Below are 14,780 nucleotides of genomic sequence, written 5' to 3'. Positions count from 1 at the left end.
ACCCCCCAGAGGCTGTTTTCCCCATGCTCGGCGTACAGACCGGCACAGAGACAGGGGCTGCTGGCCCCACAGATGCAGCCGCCTTCTCCCCACCCCACTCACCGACAGTCTCCGCTGCAGCGCTGGGACGCGCCAAGCGCATCAACCCGCTCCCGCCAAATTTCCCAGAGCCCCCCCAGCTAAGCGCCAGTTCGCTCCCCGAGCCCATCCCCCCCCAAGCACCGAGACGCTCCCCGAGCCCATTTCCCGCCCCCCCCCACTAAGCACCGAACAACTCCCCGAGCCCATTTCCCGCCCCCCCCCCGCTAAGCACCGAACCACTCCCCGAGCCCATCCCCCCCCGCGCTAAGCACCGATACGCTCCCCGAGCCCATTTCCCGCCGCCCCCGCTAAGCGTCGGTACGGCCCCCCGCTCCCATTCCCCCGCAGCTAAGCCGCGGTCCACTCCCCGAGCACGCTCACCGCGCCCGTCCCCTCCCCGCCCGCACACACCCGGAGAAAACAAATCAAAAGGTTTAAACAATTTATTGACCAACAACAAAAAAGGCCATTGACTCTGAATCCCGAACACGTGGTACAACGCGTGGGGGCGGAGGGCCGCAATGGGCAAGGCCGCCCCCAGCCACGCGCACAACCAGCGTCACCCCGCCACACGGGTCCAAGACTCGCAAGGCTGCGACAGCCCCGCTGCTGGGGGTGGCTCCGCACAGGCACTGCCCGCACGCCGTGATGCGGCTCACCGAACGGGGAGGAGGTTCCCTTTAAGAGCTACCCAGGCGCCATTATAGAGAACTGGCGCCTAACTGGCCGTTTCCATGGCGCCAGGGCGAGAACCAATAGAGGGCGTGGTCACTGTTCGAAAAATTCTAAAGTAGGCCAAAACACCCCCCCACCCCCACAACAGGGCAGCGGTGCCGGGACCCGTGGGGACCCACGTGGCATCGCCCGCTACCGTGGGTGGAGCAGGGAACATAAAAGCGAGGAAGCTCATGAAAAATAGCTACTATGGAAACTGACGGGGGGGGGCGGGACCTAGCCCTGTAAATATGGGGCTGCGGCGGGGGCGAGCAGAAACCTTCGCGGGTGGGGGGCTGTGCCAAGTAAGAAAACAAGGGTGACGGGCTGCGAGGCTGGGGCAGCCCTAACCCCCGTTTCCCTGCCCGCGGCGACGGCTACAGAGCGAGGCCGGCAATACAAATACAACGCGGATAACCTGGGTCTCTCCTCACATCAGAGTCTGTCTTGGGGCTCAAACCCCTGGATGGCTGGGGAGCTGGAGGGGGGGTGGGGTGAAGGGTGGGGAAATGTCCTCTCTCCCCGCCCCAGCGTGGTGGGGCGATAGGGGCGCCGTGCCCCCCCCCTTATGCCTTCCTGCTCTTCAGCGCCTTGGGCTTTGCAGACTTCTTGACCTTTTTGCCCCCCGGGGAGGCGGCTTTCTTGGCAGCCTTCTTGGCTTTGCCCTTGTCTTTCCTGGCGGCTGCGCTGCTGGCTCCTTTCTTGTGAGATTTCTTCTCGGGCTTCTTGCTCTTGGGGGCCGGTTTCTTGTCCGCCCTCCGGGAGGTGGAGGCTGCAGCCTTCTTGTGGGACTTGGGGGCGCTGCTGCCAGCGCTCCCCTCGCTGCCCCCTTCCAGCTTCTTCCTGTTGAGCTTGAAGGAGCCGTTGGCGCCGGTGCCCTTGACCTGGAGCAGGGTGTCGTTCTGCACCAGCGCCTTGATGGAGTATTTCAGGTAGGTCCGCCCGTTCTGCTGGTCGAACCAGGACACCTTCTTGGCCTCATTGTAGATCTTGGCTAGCGAGGAGCCGTTGCGCTCGCCCAGCTTGCGGATCGTCTCCACCACCAGCTGGCTGTACTTGCCCGGCTGATTCTTCTTCTTGTTGTTTTTCTTCTTTTTGGAGGGAGACAGGGACGAGCCCCCGCCCTTCGCTTTTTTAGCGCCACCTTTCTTCTCCGGGGCCAGGGGCGCTTCCTCCGCCTCAGTCAGAGGCAGGTCGGCTTCTTCCAGCTCCACCGACATGCTGGCCGGGACTGCTCAGATTGCAGGGAAGACGCCAATCGATGCCGCAGCTAATCAGTGCACGGACTCGCGGCCGCTGCTTGGGACCGCCCCGGCCGAGCTAGCTGGTTACTCGCTAGCGCAGGCGTCAGTGGGGAAGCACCAGGGGCCGCTCGCTCCGCTCCAGCTCTGAGATGCAATCCGCCTGGCTGCCTGGGCGGGCTCCGAGGCAGCCCTTTATATGCACAATGAGCGGACCACGTTGAGAACAACAACAGCCTGGGCCAGGGCCAGCTCCAACTTGTGCTTCTTGCAGCCCCTTTGAGGAGCTCTAACTCCCAGGTCCGACACCCCAGCGCTGAGGCGGCCCCACAAAACCCTGCTCCTGACGGTGCCTGACCCCGCTGCCCTGCAGCCGGGGCTCCCTGGGCCCGAGAAAGGTCCCCGAGAAGCGATTTAAAGAGCACACCCTATGCTGGGGAGAGACAGAGGAGGGGGGCGCCCCGAATAGGGGGGTCTGGGCCTCCCAGGAGGACTTATCCAGCCGCACAATCCCACAGGCCGGGTAGCGAAGAGGGGGGTCTTGGGCTGGGTCCCCTCTGCGGGCGGCGGGGATCCCTGGCGGCTTTTCTGTCCCGGGGATAATTTGTTGTAACTAACACACTGGACGCCCTCACGTGGTCGGCAGCAGCAACACGGAGCAAGCGAGACGCTTCCAGGGGGGTCCCCGCCCGATATGGAGGGGCCGAGGTTCTGAGAAGCCAGGGATCTCTAGCAGCGGGGTCCTGGCCGCGGAGGGACCCCACCGGCCGGTCGAGCGGTATCACCCAGTTTGTGTCTGGGATGGTTAGATTCCCCCCCCTCCCCGCGGCAGGCGCTGCTTAGACCTATATTAAAATACAGGGGTTCGGGGAGGCAGGAGCCCTCGATCATTGCTATAGGGCGGGCTGCGTGTGCATGGCCGGGGGCTGCGTCCCAGATAATCTCGGGGAGGGGGGAGTGCGGCGAAGAGTTTTATCGTTGGGGACTTGCGGAAAGAGGGGGACTCTCAGGCGTGTCGCTCTGGAAAGAGGGGTTAACCCCCCATACACACATCGCGCCCCTCGCACGGGTGTCTGTGCATACTGCTGCCCCATGCCCACTGGAAGGGGCGACATACATGCCCCCCGCCAGCCCGGAGCGTGTCTGCGGGCTCCCCTATGGCGCTGCAGTGGCAAGGGGGATACCGCAGGAAAAGATCGCGCCCCGCCCGTCCCCGGCGGCTCCCCGTGGGGGGGCGGCTGGATTTCCCCCGCCAGTCCCATCCCAGAATTTCATCACAATTCATGCCCCTTCTTCCACCCACCAAAAAAAAATATTTTAAGAAACAAACTCTGGCGGGCGGAGCTGAGCCCTTTGTGTCAGCGTGGGGCAGGGGATGGTGGGCGGGCAATGTCCAAATCTCCCCTCCAGATCACTGCCTCCTGGGTCACCTTGGGAGGGGGCGACGCCCCGTCGTCTGTCCTGGGGAGCGGGTCACTGACCCTGCGTATCCAGCAGCAGCCAATCCCCCGCCGGGGGGATCAGGCCCTGGGGCACCTCCGCCTCTGTCCGGATCAGGAGGGGGCGCAGGGCCGGGGTGATGTAGAGGGCTAGGGCCGCGGGAGGGCAGAACATCACTGGCACTGTCCACCGCCTCCCCCGCAGGAAGGGGCGTGCGTGCAGCGGGGCGGGCGGCTCTTTGCAGGCTGCCTGCATCCGCCGCCCAAGCCCGCCCCCGAGCCACCTGGGCAGGGGACGATGCGGTGACCAGAATCCGGAGCGCGCCGCTGAGCGATGCCCCCATGCCACGAGGGGGGGACCAGTGGTGGGGGGGGGGGGCTGCAGCTGTGTTCCCCGCCCGCCCGCTCGCTCCGCCCGCCGCCCCTGCAGGTGGGCGTCGGTCGGTGCGCGGGGCAGGGCGGCTCAGAGTCTTGTCGGGGGAAAGCGGCGATTCCCCTCCGCTGCTGCCAAAACTGGGGGAGGTCCCGCCGGAACGCCCGTCTTGTCAGCCCCACTTCTGGTCCAGCCCTTCGGGGCCAAGGGAAACCTGCTTCCCTCGCTCCTCAGCTGCACCCCCCCCCCCCAGGTCCCCCTGTACATGAGAGGAAGAGCGTCCGGTCCCCCAAAGCCCGCCACTCACTCCGGCAGCGGGACAAATACTGAGAATTCTTGGAGCCCCCCCCCCCCCCGCCTCTCCCCACTCCCTTCCTATCTACCCCCCACACCATCGCCCCACTCCCTTCCCTTCCACCCCCGCCCCTGCCTTTCTGCCCCACCGTCTCCCCCATCTCCCTTTCCCATTCCCATCTGCCCCCAACACCCTCTCCCTTCCACTCCCGCTTCCTGTCTGCCCCCTTTGTCTCTCCCCACTTCCCATCTGCCTCCCATTGCCTCCCTTCCAGCTCCCTTCCCTCTTCCCCACTACCTCCTCCACTCCCTTGCCCCATCCCGTCTCCCCCACATCCTCTCCCTTTAACCCCACCCTTCCTGTCAGCCCTTCACACTGCCTCCCCCACTGCCTTATGTCTCTGTCATGTTTGCCCCCCACATACAACCATTCCCATCTGCCCCACCGCCTTCCCCACTCCCTTCCCATCTGTGCCCTCCCCCCCCCCGCCCACACACCTCCCCTGCCTCCCCCACCACCGATCTCTGCTCCCTTCTCTGCTGTCAGGGGACAGCCACCCACCACCTGCCTCACCTCCACTCCACTCTCCTCTGCACATAGAAACACCCCCCCCCCAAAAAAAAATCTTTTCCCTTACACCCAGCCTTCTTTCCTGTAGTTCCCATTGCACTTTCCCTCTCTCTCTTTCCATAGCAAATTCTAATTCTGTGATAGACTTTACTATCTCAGGCTTGGTCTGCTGTATGTGCTGCCCTCCTACCTTTGTTCTTGCTGTGATTGAATGCAGCACACTACTGTATGATGCATCAGATCTCAGATGATGCCCCCATCATACACAGACTGGTACTGTCCAAAAGTGAAGCAGGAGAGCAGCCAGGCCCAGCCGCTGTCCCTGCTGGCCTCCCTACCCCCCTCCCCTTACTTGTCACCAGATAAAGTGAAGCTTTGTTGAGCCCTGCATCCCACAACAGGTTAGGGATAAATGGATCTGTGCTTAGTCTGACGGAGCTTGTGGGGGACAGCCTGTGAGTTTGTGTGTAAGAGCTGAGGTCCCTTTCTCCCCTATGTCGGAGATGTGTATGCCTTAAGGGCAGGGGCATTAGAGAAGGGCCTCCTCACAGCCTGTGCCCCTTGGCACCAGAGCTTCTTAGGCCCCGCTGAAGAAATACGGGGCCGAAGAGGCAAAAGTAAGCTGGTGGGAAATGTCCCTAAGATATCTGTTGCTGGACTAATAATGCTAAATACATTCTCTAGCCAATCAGTGCAGGATCGCTTCCTTTACAAACACTAATGAATTAAGCCTGGTAGCATCCCTGGGAACTGGTGAACATCAGTAAAGCTCTTGTATATCAAGTTCCAACCCTGACAGAGTTTATTTAGCTGTCATATCCCTCTGAAAAATTATGGGGCGCACGCACGCATGAACACACACACACACACACACGTCTCTCTTACTTTTCAAAGCAGCCATTAATTTTGCGTATCTTGATTTCCAGGTACTCAACTTGCATCTAAGAAGCTGCAGCTTCCATTGACTCCATTTGGAGCTGTGGTGCTCACAGTCTATGAAAATCTGATCCTTAACCTCCATCCCTCAGTTTCCCTGTTTGTACACTAGGGATTAAAAATAGTTCATTGGTCGTTGAAGTCATACACACAAGGGAGGCAGCATGGACAGCATACGGAGCTGGGATTCAGAACACCTCTGCAACTGGTTTGTTGGGCGACTTTGGTCAAGCCATTTCACCACCTTTTGCCTTACTTTCCCTATCTGTAAAATGGGGATAAGGATGTAAAGCACTTGGAGCTCTAGTCATAAAAACTACTATGTAGGAGTTAAATATTATTATTACATGTTCGTGACATACTTTGACAGTTCCTAGTGGGGGGGGCCACTAAAGAAAAGCAAAGTATTACTAATAACTGAGCTCTGATTACGACCATAGCTTGTCAGAATATTGTTACATTACAATCACAAAGCAAATTATAGAATCATAGACTATCAGGGTTGGAAGGGACCTCAGGAGGGCATCTAGTCCAACCCCCTACTCAAAGCAGGACCAAGCCCCAACGACTTCACTGCAAATCTGGGAGAAATGACATTTCTCGTGATCTATGCCCCAACCTTCAACTCCTGACAATCCGGGGGGCGGTGACAGCTGATTGTTCTGACATTTGACATGGCTATTTTCAACCTCATCCTGTGTGAATGCACTCAGCTCTTATTAGCCACTGCCCCCCAGTCCTGTGTGCATTGAAGTAAATGGGCTCTGCATCCTGCAGGATTGGGTGCATTATCTGTGACTGTGGCAGAAACCAGGCATCTACAGAGACCAGCATCTCTGGCTCCATGCCTTGCATGTGTGAAGATTTTTCAGAGAGGCCAGGAAAATGGGTCGTGACGTACCAAGACTCTGCAATTTCCCTTCCCAGATTCTAGTGCTACCTCTGACTCAGCCTCCTGAGCTATCAATCCGCTTCTTTCATGTACGGTGAAAATGTGTATTTAATAAGCTCTCCTCCACCACAGCCGAGCAGAGATGGAGCCACTTAAAAATGGGCATGTGCCAAAACCCACAATTATCAGCTGAAGGCAGCACAGCTATATCCTATATACACACCCAGACTTCTCTACTAGGCACACGACACCAGTCCCCTCCATTGCCCTTTGAGCCCAGCTAGAAAGTGGTAAAGAAATGCCTTATCAGGCCGTAAACCCAGCTCCTAGTTCAGTGCTCCCAAACAAAAGCAGTTAGCACAGACTCTCAATAACAATGGAATTGACTATGGGGAATCTTAGCAAGTCGATTTAGATTTAGATTTGTCCTTAATTATGCAGTTATCCAAGTGAAGAGGCAGTCCCAGGCACCTGTGGACCACAAGGCCTGGCTGAACAGCATTTATCATCCTGTTACCTGGATGTACCCTGTGCCAGTTAGAGGACATGGAAGTAAAAATGCCAGAGGCTGGGGGGGTCTGCTAACACTGCCCACTGTTCATGGCAGTAGCAGGAGGGACAGAGAAGAAAATGGGGACAATCCAGTACTGCTAGGGTTTGCTCAGCAGACATTCTGTATGGGCAATAGTAACCTGAGATGGGAGCCAGAACTGAAATGATTAGCAGATCCTTGCTTACTCTGTCCATGTTGCATCAACAATAATAAGTAATCAAAAGCCTAAAGAGAAGAATGATGGGTTTGCAGTTAAGGCTTTAGACTGGGACTAAGTTTTGGGTTCAGTTCCTGACTCAGGCCCCTTTGTCCCTTTGTGGATCTGGGCCTGATTAACTTGCATTCAGCAGGTCGGTGACAAAGTTCCTGTTTTAGACACTACTGCACTCCACAAACCCCCACATGGCCGACACGGAGGCCTATAGGCACCTACCTTTCCGAAGCTCACGAAAGCTTATGCTCAAATAAATTGGTTAGTCTCTAAGGTACCACTAGTACTCCTTTTCTTTTTAACCTTTCCACTGTAAAAGTTCTCTCAGCACTTATCTTTCTGCATCTGGGGATGTGCACTGCTGCCATCCTTGCGGCATCTGGATGCCTCGCTCCTACCTGAGGCCCACAAACCGGGGAAGATTGTCAGAGGAGCACCTAACTTACCTGTGGGGCCTGAGCCAGTAGGCATGCTCAGAGGCCACCTAACTCCACGCAAAACAGCCACGTTTGTGGGAAGACAAGGCAATGACCTCCCTTATAACTTGTGCACCAGTGGTTTGGGCACTCACCCAGTTTGTGGGAGATCCCCAGTTCAAGTCCCACTCTGCCAGGTGAGAAGAGATTTGAATGGGGATCTGCCAGATTTCAGGTGAGTATCCTAGTGCCTGGGCTATGGAATGGTCTGATGTGTGTCTCCCTCTATCTCTACAATTGAAGTTGTTCCACTTTAATTAAATAAACTAACTGAATAATTAAATATTAATTGGGCCAGAGAAAGAGTGAGAATCCCTCTGTAGTCCAGGTGGGAGATCCATTCTCATCAGGCAGCAGGGGAATCTGAACTGAGGGTTTCCCACATTGCGTGTGAATACCCTAATCACTGAGATAAATTATAAGGATGAGCCTCCTCCCCCTGCCACTTTGTGTGGCATGAGAGGAAGGGTGCTGGAACAATTTGTACAGTGGGGGTGCTGAGAGCCATTGAACCAAACTGTAAACCCTGTGAATGATAGAAACCACTTTAACCTGTAAAACCAATATATGATTGAAACCACTTCAAGCCAGGGGGGGTGCAGCAGCACCCCCTAGTTCCAGCACCTATGAATGAGAGAGGTGCCTCACTCATTTTCGCAACAAATGGCTAAGGTACCTAAGCCCTCTGATGCTGTGATTCACAAGCAAAAACAGGCACCTCCCTGCAGCCTGGACTTGACTTAAGGGCAGAAGAGAAGACCCTGTGAGGGACAGAGTTTAGGACACACCCCTCTCATCAGCATCTCCCAGTGGCTAATTTAGGGAGCCCCCTCTAGCATGCTGGTAATGCCTGGCTCACCTTCTAAGCTGCTTGACTCTTCCCATTCATTGTATAGGGAGTCCAGGTGCCTAACTCAGGGTTTGTGGAGCCCATTGTTGTACCAGTGATTTGCTAGTTGCCTAAAAGTATGTAATTTTGTAGATCTGGACCTTAACTTCTCTAAACTTCAGTTTCCCCCCATCATAATCCTTCCTTTTTCCAGCTTGTCTGCTGAGATAGTTAGCTCTTTCGGGCAGGGATTGTAGCTATGTGTGTGTGTGTGTGCAGTGCCTAACACAACAGGGCCCTGATCTCAGCTGGGCATCTAGGCACTACTGCAATACAAATAATTGGCTGGCTAGCAGGACAGTACCCTAAACAATATCTGGCCGCAGCTCAAGCATCTGCTTCATGCCAAAGAAAAGGATAGAGGAGAAAAGCTAATTGAGAGGGGCTGGCTGAAATGTTTACATCAAAGTCCCAGACTGAAAGCGCTAGTCACACTGGATTCCATCAGACTGAACCCAGACATGGAGTTTGAGTCCCACAGACATGGCAATAGGATGCTGCCTGCAAGAAAAGCCTGCAGTCCTGGTGCACAGGATGGAAATATGTGAGTCTCTCTCCGCCCTGCACTCTAGGAATGGGTTCCCAGAGCAAAGGGCTCTTTTGAACTGGCTACTTCACCAGGTGGCTGACCCCTTCCTGTTACTGCTACTCAGGTGGTGGAGTCAGGAGCACTAGCTTCCAATCCCTGCACCACGGATGTTGTGATGCAGGTTGAGAGTTGAGTTCAGTGTGAACTTCTTGGGATTCACTCACCCACAGTATCAAACGGTAGCACCCAGAGGAAGAGGTGCAGCCATCATCAACTGGCAATGGTCTAATTGTTAGAGCAGGGGCCTGGGAGTCAGGACTGCTCAGTTATAGTTCTGTTGCTGACTAGCTCTGCGTGGGCAAGTCACTCAACCTCTCTGTGCCTCAAGTTCCCCATCTGGAAAATGGGGCTGTAATATCTACCCACCTCCCAGGAGGCCAAGAGACATAAATAGCTGTTTGAAAATCTCTTTGAGCTGGTAGAAATATTATCTAGTGCCCTCCCTACAGATTAACATAACCGGCAAAAGCTATTCATCTCAGGCAGGATTCTCCCTTCCCGCCCTGGGAGATGCTAAAAACTCCCTTCTCCAGATACCCAGTTGCTGAGCGGCTCTGAGCCAGGCACTCAGCGCTGAGCAGGGGAACAGCCCTGTGGCTGTGCCCAGACCCAGCCGGGCGTTCCTGTGCCCCTCCGCTGACACTCAAACCACCGAGGAGGCTGGAAGGTTGTGCATTGGCCACCTGGGTCCCCAGGCATTGTGACGTCACCGTCTCTATGGCGGTGGAACACTGGCTCGTGACTACGCATGAGGCGGTGCGGGAGCTGGGAAGCCCCGGAGCAGAGGACTGGGCGGGGGGCAGCGGCGGCAGCCGGGATGGGAACGCGTCGGCTCACCACAGTGGGCTTAAAGGGCAGCAACGCTACCCCCGTGGCGCCAGCGCGCCTCCACCCCGCCGCGACCCAGCTGCCTCAGGGAGGGAGCAGTGGGAAGCTGTGCCGGGGCTGCGATCCGGCACCGCCTCACCCGTCTATCTCCAGAGCAGCATCGCCCGTGGCCGGAGCCCTGCTCTCTCATGCCCGTAGGGCAGCGAATTCACCTGCCCCGGGGGGGTGTGTGTCAAGCTGCAAATCGTGCCCCCCCCCCCCCCCCCCATCCGCAGGCCCAGGAGCAGCAATTCCACTTCCCACCCGTACAGCGACCAGCAATTCCCTCCCCCAGAGCTGCACTGACCTGCCTGGGGGACAGGGGCTCTCACTGGTTTCCTTTCTCCCAGGGCCCTTTGGCTTCTCCTTTTGCTCTACCTCCTTCCTGCCCCTGCTCACCCCATCCATGATACCTGCTCCCCCTCAGGGCTTCCTGCTGCTAGGCCTGCACTTCCCTCACAGCCTCTCCAAATCCTCCTTGCACTAAGCCAAGCTGTTGCTGCTTCTATGCCTTGCCCTTTAGCAGCATCTGAACGTGGCAGGCAGGGAGACAGGCCTTTGGATTTCCTGAGACTTCCACTCCCATTGCCTGCAAGCCACTAATGGCCTGTCCACACAGCGGTGATGCTGGCATAGAGCCCTGGAGTTTGGTTTGGATTGAGATCCCCAGAATCCCAGCCTACTGGTGGAGTCAGATCTCCGTGTTTGAGTCATGAAGGGAGGGAGTCCTAGCACTGGTTAGCATAATATAGTCATCTTCAAAGCACTTCACTGCCATTAATGAATTCACCTGGACAGCCTGTTGTGGGGTGGTAGTGCCATGCCACAGAGGAGGACACTGAAGCACGGAGACTTACCCTGCTAGGAATAACATCCCTGTCTCCTGGCTCCCAGTCCGCTGTGCAGGCCCCATGGTGCATGTGAGAGCAGATGGATGATGGAGTCTTGCCTGCCCCCTCCCAATACTGAGCCTTTTCCTTTATCTGCTCTTGTGTCAGCTAGAAGCTGGTAAATGACTAGAAAAAGTGACTTGGCATAGCAGCCTCTATTTGCCCAGGCCTTCTCAGCCTAGCCAACAGGCCAAGCCAAGCAGTGTCAGCCCCACTTCCTGTGCCACAATTGTGGGACCAGGACCTGGGCCACCTCTAATATTTGAAGCATCAGGCTTTAGCTGCATTTGGCTAATCCACTGACTCAATATCTGTATCTTTAGAGGGCCAGGACAGGACATGTTCAGCCACCTTGGGGGATACCATGATACGATAGTGAAGGGCCACCACTGCCCAGCTCAGTCTAATGACCACCTTCTACAGCCCTGTCTGGCCTAGGGAAACAATTGTGTGTTTTTGTTTTCCAATAGAGTTAGCTCAACTGAGCTAGCTTAACTCTCCTGAAAACCTCCTTTAACACTAGTGTGCCAACACACTGGCACCCTGCACACCACAGGTGCTTAAAGGGCAGGAACGCCTACCCCCATAGTCCATCGCCAGATCACCCAGCCGCTGGGATACACTTGAGTCACATTTCCAGGCTTGCCTCACAACCATGAGGGTTAGAAACGTGGTATTGCAATGTAAGAGATTCTCACATTAACTGCATCACTCCGGACCTAAGGCTTTAAGAAAAACTCTGTTGCAAGACTTTTGTGAAAACCACAAGAATGGCAGCCCTAGCAGCAAACACCAGCACAGTAAGATTTACAGAGTTGCTCTTTTATAAGCAAAGGATGCTCAGAGAGTTAGGGACCAAATGCAGCCCATTCAACCCATCAGCTGGTCACAAAAACTTCTCCAGCTGGCATACTCATGGGCAGCGAATAGTACAAAGTCTGGCATACACAAACCCTCAGGGTATGTCTACACTGCAGTGAGAAGTGAGCCTCCCAGCCTGGGTACACAGACTAGCTCAGCTCAAGTTATCACACTAGAAATAGTAGCATGGATATTGTGGTTCAGGAAGCAGCTCAGGCTTGCTAGCCCACCGGACCCTGTGGGTCGAAGATCAGGTGACTAACCCAAGTCTCTGCTGGAGCTACAGTGTCCACACACTGCTATTATTAGTGTGCTAGCTCAAGCCAAACCAGTGCAAGTCTGTTGATGTGGGCTAGGAGGCTCACTTCCAGCTGCAGTGTAAACATACCCTTATAGGCCCTGTCCTCAGCCAGCCAGCCAGCCAAACTGGGTTAAAACTATTGCTAGTCAGTTCCACATCCTATTTCCTGGGCCATTTGTGGATTGGCACTTTAGGATTCACACTACAGCTGAAAATCTCTTCGACACAGCTTCACTGACCTTTATGGTCCTGAATGGTGTTTAAAGCATAACACAGCTATACTACAGAAACCGTGCTAGATGGCTGCTAACAGCTGTTCTTACAAAACTTCAGGGCTAGCATAGAGATAACTGTTGTGTGGACGGCAGCTTAATGGAGAGTAACTTTGTCCCCCATATTACAGCTGAGATCAGAATCATTTTCCTCCTCACCAATCCTCTTCTTCAGAAAACCTAATTACATGTACCTGTCCTCAAACCAAACTTGCCCCCCCCCCCACAACTCAGAAGCATCGCTTCCTTCTAGGCTGGCACACATGGGTGATGACCCCTAGAAATTCTCTCATATATTTGTTGGACGTTGGAGCTTTCCACACGTTCCGATTCTCCTCAGTGTTGGTTTCTAACTCAAGGCCACCAGCAAATCACAGCAGCACTGGGCAAATAAAGTAGAGATTTTTGCTCCAGATCTATAAATCATTCACTTCACCTAATGTATGTCACTGTTGCACAGGTTGCTCACAAATGAAGCAGCCCTGGGAGGTCTGGCTATTGATCAACTCCACCCATGACCCAACATTTAAGAGTGCTTCCCCATCCCAACATGGTACTAAATCAAATGTTAAACTGTACATGGTAAAATAGGTGTCCTGAGTGCAGATCTGAACTTTGGTTTATTAAGGACTGAGGCATCAGGAACTAGAATAGAGGAAGGTAGCTGTTTAGGTGTTGCAATTGCTGCCCTTTTCTCCACACTAGCAGAACTACAGAAGAGGCTTGTTTCTTTAGACTAGAAGCAGCATCAAATACTATTCAAGTGCTTGAGAGGGGCTGAATGAGCTAATCCCTGTCCCGAGCAGCATGGGAGCAAAGTCTTCCTATATTTGTACAGCACTTAGCACAATGAAACCCTGATACAAACAGGCTAGCAGATGCTATTACAATACAAGTAATAAATCAAACAGTGACGCATTATTGAAAAGCTCTCTTTGGTGCCTTCTGGACTTAAATCTATGACCAACCACAGCCTACAATGTGGTTCAGGGAGGTTGAAATGCCCTTGGCATTTAAATGAGACAGCAGAATCTAATTTGAGACTAAGGAGAGACCCACATAAGGGGGTCCTGAGTTATTTGAAAAATAACTCAATGGAGGTAGTTTTAACTTCAGTGTCATCTATTAGTAACTGAAAGGACACGCTGCTGCTCATTCCAAGCAAGCCTTATCACTTGCATCCCTTAGCCCCTTTCTCCAGGCCCAGCCCAGGAGGTCATGGCCCAACAGCACTTCTATTTGTGTGCATGAACAGCTGCACATGCCCTTCCCATTGCTGATCAGCAATTGCATTTCGATGGACTAGGCAAGTCTCTAACATTGTATTGCAGGCAGCCAGCAGCCCCACACATATTCAAAAACATTTGCTGGGCTGCATAACCTACTGAGCGCATCTCACGGTTACGTTCCCACTCATTGGGCAAAAAGTCTTGCTTTTTTCAGGGCAGAGAAATTAGCCTAGCCAGAAGCTGACTTACCTAGCACCCAGAGTCTAGATTATGCAAAGCAATGTAAATATTGGAGACTAAATTAAAGCAAAGGTAGTACTGAGGGGAAAGACATTGAGACAGAGATGGTTTGAAGTGGGATTTGGAGAGATGCAGGAAGGCTGGGCTTAGCAGCAGAACATGCCCGAGACCAGGGAAGATTTTAGAAAGGAACACGTGGCAGACAGCAGGACTGTTTAATAGTTACTTTGACTTAACAGCAGTAGCTCTTGCCCATGAAGGGCCTGTATTTTGAAAGCCCTCAGACCAGCGTAAAGCCTTTGCAACGCATTTGTTGTTGTAACGCTGGGCTGCTGCCATCAGCCAGGCCATAAGGTGCTGAGACAAGAGACTCGCTTCATTCTTCTGCCTTTTGACTCTGCTATGAAACAAGAAGTTGCATCCTGACCCCAGGACACCTTGGTCTAGGTCCACCTGACGGCTCTGCAAGCCATCTGGCGTTCCATATTAGGCCTTTAGCACATAAGGTGCCTGCTGCAGAGGACATAGAACAGATGGCCCTTGTATGGAGCCAGTGCAGTCTACACTACCAAGTAAAGTATCAAAGAGGTAGCATGTTAGCCTGTACCCTTCTCTTCATGTGTCAGTATATTTACACCTGCATCTCATTTTCACACCATACATCTGAAATGGGTTTTTTAAACCCACAAAGGCTTATGCCCAAATAAATGTTAGTCTTTTAGGTGCCACCAGAATCCTTGTTGTTCTACCAAGTAAGGTGGGCACAGGTGCTGCCACTGCAGCACTCACCACTATGGGAAAGAGCAGCAGGAGAGAGCCGTACGCCATCACAGGCTCTCAGGGAATTTAAGTACTGTAATG

At 54.2% G+C, this 14,780-nt stretch overlaps 1 protein-coding gene across 1 annotated transcript; it reads right to left on the bottom strand.

Annotated features, from left to right (window-relative positions):
• Nucleotides 1–509: 509 nt before the first annotated feature.
• LOC102945864 (histone H1.10) lies at nucleotides 510–3,678 on the bottom strand. Its single transcript, XM_007059987.4, has one exon. It carries the CDS (start codon nucleotides 2,013–2,015, stop codon nucleotides 1,362–1,364), a length of 654 nt encoding a protein of 217 aa, XP_007060049.2. The 5' UTR covers nucleotides 2,016–3,678; the 3' UTR covers nucleotides 510–1,361.
• Between the last annotated feature and the right edge of the window lie 11,102 nt (nucleotides 3,679–14,780).

This window comes from Chelonia mydas, chromosome 7, assembly GCF_015237465.2.
Source record: "Chelonia mydas isolate rCheMyd1 chromosome 7, rCheMyd1.pri.v2, whole genome shotgun sequence".
NCBI lineage: Eukaryota > Metazoa > Chordata > Testudines > Cheloniidae > Chelonia > Chelonia mydas.
The sequence above is the reverse complement of the archived record's forward strand: the minus strand, read 5'-3'. Positions and strand labels throughout refer to the sequence as shown.

Bases quoted from the DNA above. Each gene is read 5' to 3' on its own strand.
- LOC102945864 (XM_007059987.4), bottom strand. From the start codon at position 2,015: ATGTCGGTGGAGCTGGAAGAAGCCGACCTGCCTCTGACTGAGGCGGAG.